The 15,299-nt window shown below is 38.8% G+C and overlaps 1 protein-coding gene across 1 annotated transcript; it reads left to right on the forward strand.

Moving 5' to 3' along the window:
• Window positions 1-18: 18 nt before the first annotated feature.
• LOC102217136 (general transcription factor IIH subunit 2-like) lies at window positions 19-15,030 on the forward strand. The gene is made up of 15 exons (XM_023343164.1): window positions 19-116; window positions 862-922; window positions 1,000-1,077; window positions 1,423-1,459; window positions 2,206-2,292; window positions 2,371-2,421; window positions 3,642-3,696; window positions 6,369-6,474; window positions 6,551-6,641; window positions 7,311-7,506; window positions 12,574-12,637; window positions 12,717-12,820; window positions 12,947-13,049; window positions 13,128-13,167; window positions 13,613-15,030. Exons 2-15 carry the CDS (start codon window positions 867-869, stop codon window positions 13,721-13,723), a joined length of 1,179 nt encoding a protein of 392 aa, XP_023198932.1. The 5' UTR covers window positions 19-116; window positions 862-866; the 3' UTR covers window positions 13,724-15,030.
• Window positions 15,031-15,299: the final 269 nt, after the last annotated feature.

The raw sequence follows: 15,299 nt of genomic DNA on the forward strand, positions 1-15,299 counted from the left end.
TCAGGGGATCGTCGCTGCATCGTGTTTCCTTCCGGAAAGAATTTTCTGGTGCACCAACTGGCAGTTGGACTGCTAGTAAAATCTCTGGTTTCAAGACAAGAACACAGAAACTTCTGGTAAGTAAAGGGAGCGGAAAATTAATCCTCTAACTTAGCATAGGATTCATCGAGACACCCGTTGAGTATTTAAGCTCTCCGGTTGGCCGTAGCAACAGCTTTGTGACCTCTAGTCGGGCGGACCGCCTGCGAAGGGTTTTGTTGTGATGGTGTACAGTTTGGGCCCTCATTCTGGTGGTTGTCGCTAAAACGGCTTCGTCTCAGCTCAGTGTGTTTCGGACTCAGAGTAGTGATGGATGACAAAGCTTTATCCATATTAATTAGTAGTTTTTCAGTCTGTCATGTAACTGTACGAGATCTAGTCATGGAGATTAATTTTTAGCCTCTTACGGGTGGTGAATCTTTCAAGCATATAATTGAATTACAAAATATTGAAAAAAACAAAAATAACATAAATATGTAATGGTCACTAATCCAACATTTGACCACAAATCTGGTTAGCAACCACTGTTGCTAACAAATGAATTTTCAGCAGAGGTTCCAAAACTTTCCAGCTTTTGACCTAAAAAATGAAATGTTAGATGGTCCCGACCTCGGTTATTGTTCGAGGAAGCATTTTAACAGTCAATTAGAAAGAGGTACAATGACGACCCAATCAACAGCTATAAGTGAAATATATTTTTGCTTTTCTTCAGGCTTTATTGTTCTTGAGGTGTAATACCTGTACACACTTCCATCAGTTCACAGTCGAGTTCCAGTTAAATAGTTTGGACTTGATCATTGTTTCATTGTGATTGACTGGCAGACACGATGGATGAAGAGCCAGAGAGAGCCAAGCGCTGGGAAGGAGGTTATGAAAGGACATGGTAAGATGTGTAATGTGAGAATATTCTCAGGTTGGGACATGTGCTCGTATCTGATACAACTACATGAATTTCTACAGGGAGGTGCTTAAGGAGGATGAGTCTGGCTCCCTTAAAGCCACAGTGGAGGAGATTCTGTACGAGTCCAAAAGAAAAAGGTGCGTTAGACCGCAATTTCAATACTATTGGAAAAGCTCATTTATTATAGAAACAGTTATCATTAAGTGATTAATTACACAGATGAATGGAAAGCCTTAATTTTGTTTAATTGTTATTTCCACTTACAGCTGATGAACATATGATACAATTAGAATTTTACATCAGTTCAATAAAAGAAAATAAAAAACAGAAACCTGGATTTAATGAAAAATATGTTCAATACCTGCTTAAAAGTTAGTTTCAAAAGGCATATATTGTAATTTATTGAATGTGATGTATTTCAGGCTTTAGTTGCATGTGTTTTTCAGCCTGGTTTTTACATCACTGCTCTGCTTACCTCATAGGGTGACACAAAGCCATGCACAAGTGAGGCTTGGGATGGTGAGTGAAGTCTGGATCTTTGCTTCTTCACAGGGTTTCTCAGTCCATACTGTGAAACTACAGCAGATCTCATATGAGCTACAGCTCTAACAGATGCCATGTTCTCACAGCTAACATAGTATCTTTAGAATAAAAGTGTTGTACAGTGACAATCACCTTTAGACATTCTATAAGTTCAGCCAATGGAATTACTGTTAATGAAAAGAACCAAAGCAAACCAGCCAAGCTTATTGTCAGCATTTTTTTTTAAATTAGGGATACACAGATATAAAAATTTGGGCTGATATTGACATGCTTGCTGTCATGGCCGACAACTGATTTTTACTGATATTATATACATTTCCCTACCCTTTTGACACCTCGAAAAAAAAACAGACCACACCGTTGACTTCGCAACAGCTTCTTCTTCAGTTAAACCCCCCACAATCCTGTTTTGCATCACTATCACAGTCACAGGACCAAACAAATACATCATGCTCAATCTCCTCCAGCTATCAAATGGTAACAAGATAAAAATAAATCTCACTTGTTAACATCAGCCTAGTTATTAGAAAAATAGCCACCGACACCCATGTTAGGGCTAATATATTGTGCATCTCTTCTTGAATGAAGTGAGCAACCAGGCTCCAGCGTTGCCCTGAGTGAGACCAGTGTCTGATGGAATTATCAGAAACAGCCTCACATGTTGTGTTATCATAAAAATCATTTTGAAACCCAGAGGAGATTATCATTGTCTTGTGCTCTAGATGCGCCACATATATGTTGTTATTGACTGTTCACGCAGTATGGAGGACCAGGACTTAAAACCCAACCGTCTCACCTCTACCCTGAAGGTGAGACAGAACACACCTGGCACCAGTTACTGCACGTGGTGATTGTCTCTAAGCCATATTCTCTTTCTTCATCTTCAGCTGATGGAGGGATTCATCGATGAATACTTTGACCAGAATCCCATCAGCCAGGTATGACACCATTAGATTTGCGCTTAAAGAACGGAGCAGACGGACAACATGCTCAGTGTTGGTAGTTGTAGGACAGGGGTGGGCAACTCCGGGCCTCAAGGGCCGGCCTCCTGCAACTTTTAGGTGTGTCTCTACTTCAACACACCTGAGTCAAATAATGAGGTCATTAGCAGGACTCTGGAGAACTTGACTGCACTTAGGAGGTGATTCAGCTGTTGGATTCAAGCGTGTTGGACCAGGGAGACATCTAAGAGTTGCAGGACACCGGGCCTCGAGGACCAGGATTGCCCACCCCTGTTGTAGTTCATCTAGAATTTTCTGAAATAAACTACATTAGTTTTTGTCTTCCACCTACACTCAGAAGACTGTAGAAAAATGATCTGGAATGGAACATCAAAGTATTTCAACTAACACTTTGATGTTTGTTGAAACATCTAATAATTTAATAATATTCACTATATTAGAGTGAATAATATTTCACTACTAATATTTAGCTACTTTTTAGGGCTTCTGGAGAAACACTTTACCCGACCAGCAGCATCCGCCTCTTCCACCCGATGAATTCTCCTGTTTTTTGGCAGTGTGTTTTGTGTTTAGCATGATGAAGGATCTTCCAGAGTTTGGCTGATGATAATACAATCACTGCTGCCCTCTGGTGGTTGTTGGTGATGTAACTGTGTTGTTTGACGTCTCTTTTGTCTTCAGAACATTATTGCTGTCCTCTGAACTGTGGATCAGATCCGCATACCTGTAAATGAAATGTTTATCTCTTGACTCGGTTATGTTGTGTTGTCAGAGGTAAATGTTTGCACTCTGCAGCCTCACTGTTCCATCTCACAGGAGTGTAAGTGTAAATATTAAAAATACTTCAATTTATGTGTAGATTACATTCTTTCAGTTTCAGTAACATTTAACAGGCTTCTAATAAAAAGGAGTGTTTCAAATATTACTTTAAGAAAAATCAAACAATTGCTCTGTGATTCTAAAACTTCTCAGTGTTAACATTGGTAGAATATGAAGCATTAAGCAGCAGTATAAATTTACAGTTGATTGTCTAATTCTTTTTATTTCACTCAGTTTCAATAGTAGTGATGCTGAGTAATAAATGTTTAAATGAATGTAAGCAGGAGGACAGCCATTGTTTCAGGTAAATAGGGGTGGTTCTAAAGCTCCTCTGATTATGTAGCTAAGCTAATTAAATGGGTTGTGTTTAATTCCAGGTTGGCATTATCACCACCAAAAACAAAAGGGCTGAGAAGCTTACAGAACTTGCAGGTGAGGATCAAAGTTCATTAGCTATCTGCTGAACATGTATTTGTCAGCCCAACCACCAGGAATAGTTTCTACACACAAATCCACCATGTTTGACCTGTTTTATGTAGACCAGGCTCAGTTGTGTGGTCTGCTGCCAGCAAGGTTAGTCCAGGCTGCAGGTAGTCCAGATTAACGCTGCTCAGTTAGTGTTAAAATGTCCATTCTCTACAAGTGTTACTGAAATGGACCACACTTGAGTGGCCTCTATTGACTGTTAGGTTGGAGCATGATTTATTCACATTTATAAAGAAAGTCATACTAACAGGGAAACATAAATCATTTTATGAAAAGTTTTTTTATTCTGATATTTAATCATTTTACCAGATACTCTAGGGAGACAAATTTAATCCTAAACTGTGCTGAGACAATTTGTTACAAAAAATTTGTCAACATAGCAATTAAGGAATGGAAATAATTTCCTAAGAACATCAGAGATTTAAATGGCACACTTGGAATCTCTCTTAAAAAATCCCATGTTCACTTACGGAATTTGTAAAACATTGTTCCTGCAGCTCAAACTACATTAACTGCACTTTTACTGGTATTTATAGGCAACTTAGTAAGATTTTTGTGATGCATTGCACACCGCTGTTTGTGCAATGCACATTTTGCGGTGCAAAACGTACATTTTGTACAAAATGTAAATAAGCAAATAAGAGCTCAATATATATCAAATTGCAATCACTGTGGGTGAAAATTTGTGCAAAATTTAGAATGCTGTGTTAGGAGGATTTAAGAGTTTCCAGCGTTGCCTGTCAATAATATATTTGACCACTTTAATTGTCATTTATGCTCACACCTGATGAGGATCCTAAAAGAACTTTTTAGTATATTTTTTTATTCACATATATTTTTTGTCACAGCCTAATCTGAATATAGGCTTAATTTCAGTATTCCAGCTTTTTTAGAGGATGGAACATAAACAATCAGCCTTTAAAGTCTGAGTTAAAGCTGTCTTTGGTACTGAATGATGAAACAGGAAGCATTGCTCTGCTCATGTGCACAGGGGCTTATCTCAGCCTGCTGCTATGTGTTCCAGGAGTCTATAGACTTGCATCAATTTCCTGCCCTCCTTAAATGAATGAATCATTGTTACAAAAGCAATTTAAACGGAGAACGATTCTAGAACCATGGCATCAGACATCATGTAGTCCCCAAGGCTTACACACTGATTTTCTTTAATGACTTCACCCTCGTTTGCACATATCCCAAATTGAAGCATACTGTTAGTGTCTTTTTACGATCCACTGATATTTTTTCACTGGCCAGTGTACTGTACCAGAGTCGACTATACCCTTTCAGAGAATAAGTCCATCAACATAGGATTGCCTCAGGGTGTTGCACCTAGACAGTTATCTGCACAAATAACTCTTCTAATTAGCAGCCTGGGAGCTCAGATTGGAAATCTTCTGATGGTTCCTGGTTCACTAAACAGAGACAAGCTTGCCAGTTGGAAACAAAAAACTGTACAATTGTATGGTATGGCACCAACTATAGTTTAGGCCTGTTGCAATAAATTAAGTAATTGCATAATTAAACAAATTCAGTAATTTACATGATTTATTGTTTTTCTTTTTCTTTCTACCAAAAATTGGATTACAAAAGTCTTCAGTCTGGTGCATTGACATCAACTAGCCCTTTTTTGAAGGACAATTTTGTTTACGGAGACGTCATTATTAACTTAGTTGTTGTATCTGTTGTTGTTCGCTTATTTTGGATACAATTAAAATGTTTTCCAGCTCCAGGGTTAAATGTTCATTAGATTTGATAGTTTATTGAATCAAAAGATTTCAAAGATGTTGCATTATTATGCCATTATTTTACTTGAAAATGGTCTCAAAACAACCTTTATTGTAATAACTTCTAGGACAATTTATTGTCCAGCAAAATTTGTTATTGTGACAGGCCTACTATAGTAATCTTCTATTTCATAACAAATAAATAACTCGGATCTAAATATCTGAGGTTCAGATGGATCACACCTTTAATGTGACAGAAGCGACATATGAGCAGTGTGTTTTTTAGAAAGCTTTTAATTTATCCCTGACAATATACAGTCCCCACAGTGTATAGAGAGCAGCCTGTAACTCTAAGTCAAATATTCCTAGGAGACAATGAAGGCTGGTCACAGGAACAGCTTGGATTGCAACAAATATTAGCTAATTATAGTAGTACAATGCATTCAGTCTCTCAGCTAGTCATTTGTTTGATGTGGCCTGATTTTCTAAAGAACCAAAGTGTTTCAGGAGCCAATAGCATGTTCTGGTAAAGATGTAAATAAATTACAGATTAGCTGTTTCTATTCTGAAGCAGCAGATGTAGCCAGGTGAAACTTTTTCAATGAAACTGTGTTACTAAGATAGAAATAGTGATGTCCAGTTGTTCACAGTAGCTAGATATACTGCTTTTTGTCTGGGATCCAAGTTTCCAATGAATCCAAGGCAGAAACACATTCATATTGTTCAGCTAACTATGTGTTTATTACACACCACATTGTCCTTCCAACAGTTTACATGTTTTCCTAATATTGTGCATCACCAGAGAAAATAAATGGTTGTGTGGGTTTCTCCTGCTCCCTCAGTCTACGCTGTGCCAGTTAAACCTGCTCATCCTTTATTTTGTTTTTCCAACAGGAAATCCAAAGAAGCACATTGCTGCTCTGAAGAAAGCAGTTGACAGCTCATGTGTCGGAGAGCCTTCCCTGTACAACTCTCTCAGCTTAGCTATACAGACTCTCAAGTGGGTTCACCACAGATGCTGTTCCACAGAGGCTTTTTGAGTGAAACAGCAACACTTAGATTCTCTCTCTCTAAAGGCACATGCCTGGGCACACCAGCAGAGAAATCCTCATCATCCTCAGCAGCCTGACCACATGTGACCCAGCTAACATCTATGAGCTAATCAAGGTGAAGACATGTTTAATCCCGGACTTCTAATCCCAAGCTGGTAATTAGAAGAGTTATCTGTCCAGATAACCGTCTAGGTCCTACAGTAGACTCTAGGCGCAACACCCTAAGGCAATCCTACGTTGATGGACTTACCTTCTGAAATGGTATAGTAGACTCTGGTATAGTGTACTGGCCAGTGAAAAAAGATCAGTTGATTGTTAGAAAAAATGACACTAACAGTATGCTTCAATTTGGGATACGTGCAGACGAGGCAGAAGTCATTAAAGAAAATCAGTAAAGTCAGTGATCATAATGTTATAATGTAGTTTCATTTGCCAAGAAGGCATTCATTGTTGTAAGGAAAGTGGGTTTTTTTAATGATATATCTGACTATATTTCAGATATATCATCAAAATGTCTGAAATATGGATATTTTGATTCATTTCCATCTATATTTATCAAATATAGATGAAATGAAGCCACCTTAAAAGCATATTTTGTTTGATGTGACTGATTTAAGAACTGGCTCTTAACTTGTGCTGAGGTTCACATACTGGTTTATCATCACTTTCTTTAGTTAACCTGTTTTATCTGAACAAAACCTTTTTGTTTTGTAATATTCTCTGTTTCTCTAACTTGTTGTTTGGCAGCAAAGAGCACAAATTGCATGTTTTTCTTTGCTTTCAGACCCTGAAGTCTCTTAAGGTGCGAGTGTCAGTAATTGGCCTCTCAGCGGAAGTCCGAGTGTGCACGGTTCTGACCAGAGACACAGGTGGATCCTACCATGTTATCCTAGATGAGAGTCACTTCAAAGAGCTGCTCATGCTTCATGTCAAACCTCCGCCAGCAAGCTTCTCATCGGAAAGCTCTTTAATACGAATGGGTCAGTACTAGAATGTTTGACATTCATATTCTCTAAATTAACTAGAATTGCAACATATTTTGCTGCCGGCATGATAAAAGTTGAGTTTCCTCTCCTGAAAGAGATGTTTGGTTTCTTTAATGTTGTTGTTTCCTTCAGGTTATGTCACAGATTAAAAGTATTCTGGCACTGGATGGGGAGTCAGGGTTTCCCCCAGAAACCTTGCCAAGCCCAGTGTTTGGGGTGCCAAGGTGGTCCACCGGCGGTCCCTGGGGTTTTGTATTAAAAGCTGTTAAGTTGACAAGAAATACAAAAATATTACTGGTTAGCTAACTATATGCTACGGGACGACATCGCCAGTGACACTCTGTTTAAATCCACAAATGTAGAATCTTAAGAACAACAAATAAAAAAAATATAATTAAAATGAATATCAATTATTTGCACTTCTTTTTAATCCACATTAAGTCAGCAGCTCAGTAAGACCCCCCCAGGCCTTCAGGGGCCCCATGAACACTAATATTTTAACACAGACCACAGATATACAAATGTAACATGTGTTTAATGAGAATACCAATGCTGCTAAATTTGATTTAATGGTTTCATAAATTAAAATATTTTAAATTGTTTAACAAACACAGACTAGTGTTATGACCAGTTAGGCAACATTAAATTTAAGGTTTTAAGCAGCTGGCAAGTTTACTTTGTAAAGGGTCAAAGAACAATATTCATAGTTAGATTGTTTTGTTACCACAGCCACAATCTGATGCTTTGAGTTCAGTCTTTGAGATTGAGCTCTGTTTGTTCACAAATGTATCTCAGTAAACTACAATTATCACTTATTGCTTTTTAGTTAGGCAAATTCAACTACTTCCCTCTCCCAGAATGTACTAAATCCATGTTGAAATGCTGCTAGTGGTCCTGATGTTTTTAACAGCTAGAGAGGCCCCTAAGTAAATTTCTGCTCAAGGCCTAATACAGCCTTGGACCGGCCCTGCATGATATGTTAAATTCGCACAGACATGCACAGCAAACGGGAGATTTAATTTAATGCTACTAATGTGGCTTTGGTAGCTCTTCCATTTTAAGTCTGTTGAGTTTTTAATAAGTACCACAGAGACCGTTTTGGTTGCCCAATCTTTATGGACTGAGTTTTTCAGATCTGTCTAAGTGGACAGAGTTAATATATTTGATGCATCGTGTAACCGGAAAATAATATAACTGAAAATAATATAAAATAAAAAAATAGTATAAAATAAAGTGCGTTAGCTCTTTCCGTGGAGCTCCAGCTTTTGGCCGGTGCTTTAGCTTAACCTCAGACACAGAGCCACGAGCTGGGAAGCGTGTTGAGATGTTAAAGCTGCACATAATTCTTTGTTCATAGACATAAATCATTCTCATTGCTCGCTCAACAAGCACATCTGAAAGCTCGACTACAGGCTATACCTGCAGTTCAAATCATAATTTCTCACTTTGGGTTGATGTAAATGTTCATACAGGGCAGCCTGTGTCCAGACTGAGTGAACGGAGGTGCATGCGACCCGTGCTGAGGTAAACTTCAGAGATCAAACGTGCAGAGGCGCCAATGGTGTGATTGGTCCATTCTCCAGATTTGTGGCTTGTTAAATTCTATAAACCAATTTTTAAGGAATAACTCTGTTCTGCCAATGAAATGTTCAGCGCAACAGAGACGCTGAAATGATTCCTCGAGTGATTCAAGCACCTTGATTATTAAAATCCCTCGAGGAAAATTTATCTGCCTTGAAGCTGCGTTAAGTAATTTTTTATTATTTAATACACTTGTTCCGGCCGGGTTATTACTTGCGATGCGCAGCGCTCTCACTTCTGCCTGAGTTTGTTGAAGAATGCTAAGTGTTAGCAGCATAACGTCCAGTTTTCAAGTTCGGCCTGGGAGGTTTTTATTGATTGATGATAATTTCTGGGTCTTTGTCGTTTTTCGGGGGACCAATAAGCATCCTTAAAATGACTGGCGCGATGCCTGGACTACGGCAGCTTTTCTCCTCCCTGAGCTGCTGCGTAGTGGCCAGTTCAGAGCGAACAGCGGGGAAGAGCGCTGCAGATGTATTTATACACCTGAGCGAATAGACTGAACACGGCGGGCGGTTGTGCATTAGATGATTAACATAAGTGTAGAATTACAGACGAACCGGAAAATTTATTTCATATCATTCCAGTCGCAAATGGGTGGCGGAGCTCATCGTGACGGTACATAGCTGGTATATGAGTTCCTGTGTGTCAAATCCCGTCGCTAACATGGACACAAAAACTATAAATGTCTGGGCAAGGTGAGAGTTCATCTATTACATTGACTGAAGGTGAATACATAAACGAAAAGCTGGACTATAGAAATTTTTTTATAAGCGTATTTGTGAGCCTGCCTCTTTATTATTAAATTGAATATAGTTTCAGGTTTTTTATATAATGTTTCTTTAGGTTAATTTAGAAATTGGAGTGAGCTGTTATTGTTACAGGTTAATTTTCTAAACTACAGAAAAGTTATTCAAATGTGAAAAATTTGACTGGTGTTGATATGCGATAGTAATACTACTGTTATGTTAGATTCACCAATGTTTTATTTTATCTTTTTTTTTATCCGATTACTTGATTAATCGTAAGAATAATCAATAGATTACAGTGAACCCTTGTTTTTCGCGGGGGTTAGGTGCCAAAAGAACCCGTGATAGGCGAAATTCGTGAAATAGTAACCTTTATTTTTTTACAATTATTATACAATGACAGAACCTGGCTATCCATGATACATTAAAACCAAAGAACAAAACCTTTTTACAGGCCCAAACATTTGTTTAACAAATAAAAGTACTGTATAAACGTTTTTGGGTTTTTTTTACAAATAACTACTGTACTGTAAAATAATACTTCCAATACGAACTGAAGGCTTCAGATTGCGGAGATCAGCACCGCCCCACCGTGACCCGAATCATTGGATTAGAACGGGAAAAAATGAAAAATGATTATGAAAAAAATTACAAAGTACAGTAGGACAAATAGTGACTCACGTGTATTTCACTGCTCTTCTGACTGAGCCGTAGCATCCTGACTTTGCTCTGCAGCATTTTTTTCTTCTAAAGCCCGAGGTGCAGGTGTGTTTTGTCGAGAGAAGAACATAGTTATCGGTAGCTGTTGTCGCTCTTTTTTCTTCTGGGCAAAAAGATTCTTGAAATTGGCAAGCTGTTTTACGTACGTGTACATATTAAACCGCAACGTTGTTGACACACAAGTAGAAAAGAAACGGAGAGACTGTTTAGCCAATCAGAATGCAGAACACAATGCACGATGCAAATCCGTGAAGCAGCGAGACCGTGAAAGGTGAACCGCGTTATAGCGAGGGGTAACTGTACTCGATTACTAAAATATTGGTTTACAACCGCCCTAGACGTATGGCAGTAGGGGGGCAAGTAAAGCTACGGACACATTGAGACCAGGGGGCCCTCTATTGGTTGTAGGGGGTATTGTGTCTTACCTGCTGTTTGACATGTCAGCCAGTGAATGGTGGTTGTTGTTTCACCCCTCAGGAAAAAATTGGTTATTGGAGCTCAGCTATGACACATAATAACAAGTTCATATTCAAAAATACTTCATTAATCCCAAAGGGAAATTAAATTAAATGTTGTAACTCATTAATTCTTCAAGATGCAGCTTGTGATGGTTGTTGACAGAAAAGATCTCCTGCAGCAATCTGTATTAGAGTAACTCTGAAGAAGCCTCTGACTGAAGATACTCTGCCTTCCCAAGACAGTGTCACGAAGAGGATGGTCAGGGTTATCCATAATTTTTTTGATTATATGAAGAATCCTTCTTTGCGCAATCATCTCACGAGGTTCCACAGTTGCCTCCAGAACAGAATCAGCCTTCTTTTTCAGGCTGTTGAGACTTTTTAGGTCCCTGGTTCTGATGCTACTGCCCAGCAGATGATGGCAGAAGAGATGACACTCTCAACAACAGACTGATAGAAGATCTGCAGCATCTTGGTGCAAACCTTGAAGGACAAGAAGTCCAGTCCGCTCTGCTCCTTCTTATAGATGCTTCACTGCTGTGTCTTCAGTCCAGTCTGTTGTCAAGGCAAACATTGACTAGTGTTATGACCAGTTAGACATTAAATACATGTGGTTTTAATTATTAAAATAGTGTTACTGTGTAAAGGTCATTAGTGGAATGTCATGATGTTGCACCCTAATCAGCTAATGAACTCAAGACACCTGTAGAGGTTTCTTTCACTCCAGGTCAGTGGGTCAACATCATGGGGAACACTGCTGACTGGACAGATGTCCAGAACAGAGTCATTGACACCCTTCACAAGGAGGGGAAGCCACAAAACATCATTGCTGAAGAACCTGGCTGTTCAGAGAGTTCTGTATCCAATCAATCAATCAATCAAATTTTATTTGTATAGCACATTTCAGCAGCAAGGCATTTCAAAGTGCTTTACGTCATATCAAACACAGAAACACAATACAACATAGAATCAACAATCAAAACACGACATTAAGTAAGGTTCCATCAATAAATTTGTAATTGATTACGTTTCAAATACAATCCTAAACAGGTGGGTTTTTAGTCGAGTTTGCATCCATAAAAGGTTTACCTGTTACACTCCTACTGTGTTATATGGAACAAAATACCTATTACTATTGTTATTCCCACTCACACTCACAATCACACAGTTTAAAACGATGTAGATATCCAAGCATATTAACATAAAATTGAGTGGAAGGAAGATGTATGGCAGAAAAAGACACATAAACAACAGGGAGAACTTCAGACTTGAAAGGATAGTCAAGCTAAATCCATTCCAGAAAAGCATAAGACAGAGGCAACGGCAGAGGTGTCTTACCTGGACTGTTGAGTCCTGTTTTCGCATTAAAGTAAATTCTGCATTTCATTTGAAAATCAAGTTCCCAGGGCCCTTGAAATGCACATGGTTCTAATTATTAAAATGGTATTAAAAAGATGTACAGTACTTGTATCCAGGCAGTCTAGCTAGAGTCGGTTCCTTTGTCTGTGCTTTGTTTGGACTGTTGATACTAACAGGAACCCATGTTTGCTTAGGTTTTCCTCAGCACACTGTAGCCTCTCTGAGTGACCAAGATGTCAAACCATCATTCAGCATGTCGTAAGTACAGAAAAAATGAAACTCCACCATTTTAACTGCTGGTTCCCACAATGAGTTGTATGTGTGTTTTTGTTCCTAGTCATCTGGACAGCAGTGGCGGCCCGGCTCTGACTCTAGGAGGATACTTCTGTCCGCAGTGCCAAGCAAAATACACCGAGCTTCCTGTGGAGTGTAAAGTCTGTGGTATGTGTGATGCAGGCATTCATTGTGTATGGAATGTTTTATGAAGCTGATGCTCATTTTTCTCTGTTCATATCTTTAAGCTAACATAGCTTTAGCTGTGTGAGTATGTGGGTGTTTTCTTCTCAGGTTTGACGCTGGTGTCTGCTCCACATCTGGCCAGATCCTTTCATCATCTGTTTCCCCTCCAAGCATTTATTGAGAGTCCAGCTGAGAATTATCAGCAGAATAGGTAACGCTTATTAATTTACCTGTGTCATTATTGCCATGTAATTCGCTCCTGTGTGGCCTTAAATGTCATTTCTTTCAGGTTCTGTCAGGCCTGTCAAGGGCAGCTGAAAGATAAAAATGTAAGTAGAATTCCAGAAAATTGGTTTCTCTTTAGATCTTCAAGGAAGAAGAGCACCGGTCCGGCTCTATTTCTTCCTGGAAATAATTATATAAATGAGAATGTTTGGTTTGTATAAAAAGTTGTAGCATATGTTTATCAACACTAAAGCAGCTGTGTGTTTGTAAAAGTGTTAAATGTTAAGTTCCTAAAGACACCGGCATTTCTTTGGAATTTGTAATCTTTAGAATTAGTTTTCTCTCCCTTACATTCAACCATTGTACTAAAGCCTTTACACGTCAGTTGAGCTTAAAACATACATAAATGATGTTTCTAGGGAACCCAGAATGAACTAATTTAACTAAAACTGGGGAATGATTTGCTCTCATTATATTAGCTACTGACCGATATCGACTAATCATTCCTCAACATCTGGAATGTTTCTCCTTCTCTCTGCTGGCTTCCAGGTCTTCGCCTGTCCTTTGTGTCGCAGTGTGTTCTGTGGAGAGTGTGATCTCTTCATCCATGAATCACTGCACTGCTGTCCCTGCTGCATTCACAATCGGACTGCTACATGAGGCCCAAACAGAGGCGGTCGTAGCCAGTTTGGCGCTCTGGGCAAAACACTTTACAAGGGGGAGTGGGTGGGATTGGGTGTTTTGTAGTAGGCACTATTGACCATCAGATTCTCCGTTTGAGAGCTGTGGGGATGGAGGCAGGAGGGGAGAATATACACAATGAGAGGGGCTGGGGGCTCTCATGCCACCCCACAAGATAACACCCTGAGCGGTTGCCCATTCTGCCATATCAGAAACCGCCACTGGGCCCAAAGAATCAGTCTTCCTGCCCTGTATCAACCCATCACCTCTGATTCCTCATGTCTGTCCTGTCAGTGATCCCTCTGTCTGAAGAATTGGTTCTCACAACTCACGATTTTGTTTTTCGGGTTGTATGAAGATCATCCAACTAACAATGCTTGGAATGCTTGAAGAGCAAGAGGTTGTGTTTTTCATTCATCCTTTCCTTTCCATCAAAACATTAAGGATAAAACTGCTGTAAATAATTAAAACTGGTTTGAAGCACAAAGTGCCTGATGTGGGTTTTTACATCATCTGAATCCAGATTTGAAGTATACAGTTTGGACAAGTTCAATGAAACAGTTCTTTGCACTTACTCAAATGCTTTGACTTTCATGTGTTTCTTGGTTGAATTTCCAAAGTTGTACTGCATGTTTTACCTGTACCGATATTATTTTACTATTTCTCCACAACATTGACTTCTCCACTGCTTCTCTGCTTCAGTTAAACTTCCCACAATCTTGTGTTGCATCACAGTCAAGTGACCAAACAAAGACCACATGACTAACCCCCGTCTTCCCTCTCTAAAAACAAACGGCAACAAAAAAATAAATATTAGTTGTTCATATCGGCCCAGTTTTATTTATTGGACTGATACCAATGTGCTAAAAATTTACCAATCAGTCGATATCGATTTAAGTACCACTATATCATGCGTCCCTACTCTTTTATCTTGCTGTTTACTATGAAATATTAGAAAACTGTCACTTCTAGGGTTTAATGTAGAAATGATAAAATCAGGTGAAATATAAACCACACTGCCACTTAAGCCAGAATGGAAGACTGAAGAATTATCTACCCCCATTACTTCTTTTCTACCTACATCAACTCTGAAGAATTTAAATTAATATGAGTTACAACATTTAATTTCCTTTCAGGGTCAATAAAGTATTTTTGAATTTTGAATTTCTGTGAAGAATATCCTTTTTTTTTATTGATTTCGTGTAATATTAAAATTTTGTGAGACACTTCCAAAAAAGTAAAGGCTTGTATTTCACTCTGTGTAATAAAATTGGATAATAATTTTACTGACATGAGTGACAAAAAACATTGAACTTTGTGACATTCTTTATATATGTACATATATATATATATTTTTGAAGATGTACCTGTAGATCAGAGGTACTCAAGTCCAGTTCTCAAGAGCTACCATCCTGCATCTTTGAGATGCACCCTGCTCCAACACACCTGAGTGAAATGGCTCGTTAGGCCTGTTCAGAGCTGAATGACTGATGGTGAGGGAATTCATCCATTTGATCCCGGTCTGTTGCAGTGAGGATGAATCTAAAAGTTGCAG

This window comes from Xiphophorus maculatus, chromosome 12 (assembly GCF_002775205.1).
Source record: "Xiphophorus maculatus strain JP 163 A chromosome 12, X_maculatus-5.0-male, whole genome shotgun sequence".
Classification (NCBI taxonomy): domain Eukaryota; kingdom Metazoa; phylum Chordata; class Actinopteri; order Cyprinodontiformes; family Poeciliidae; genus Xiphophorus; species Xiphophorus maculatus.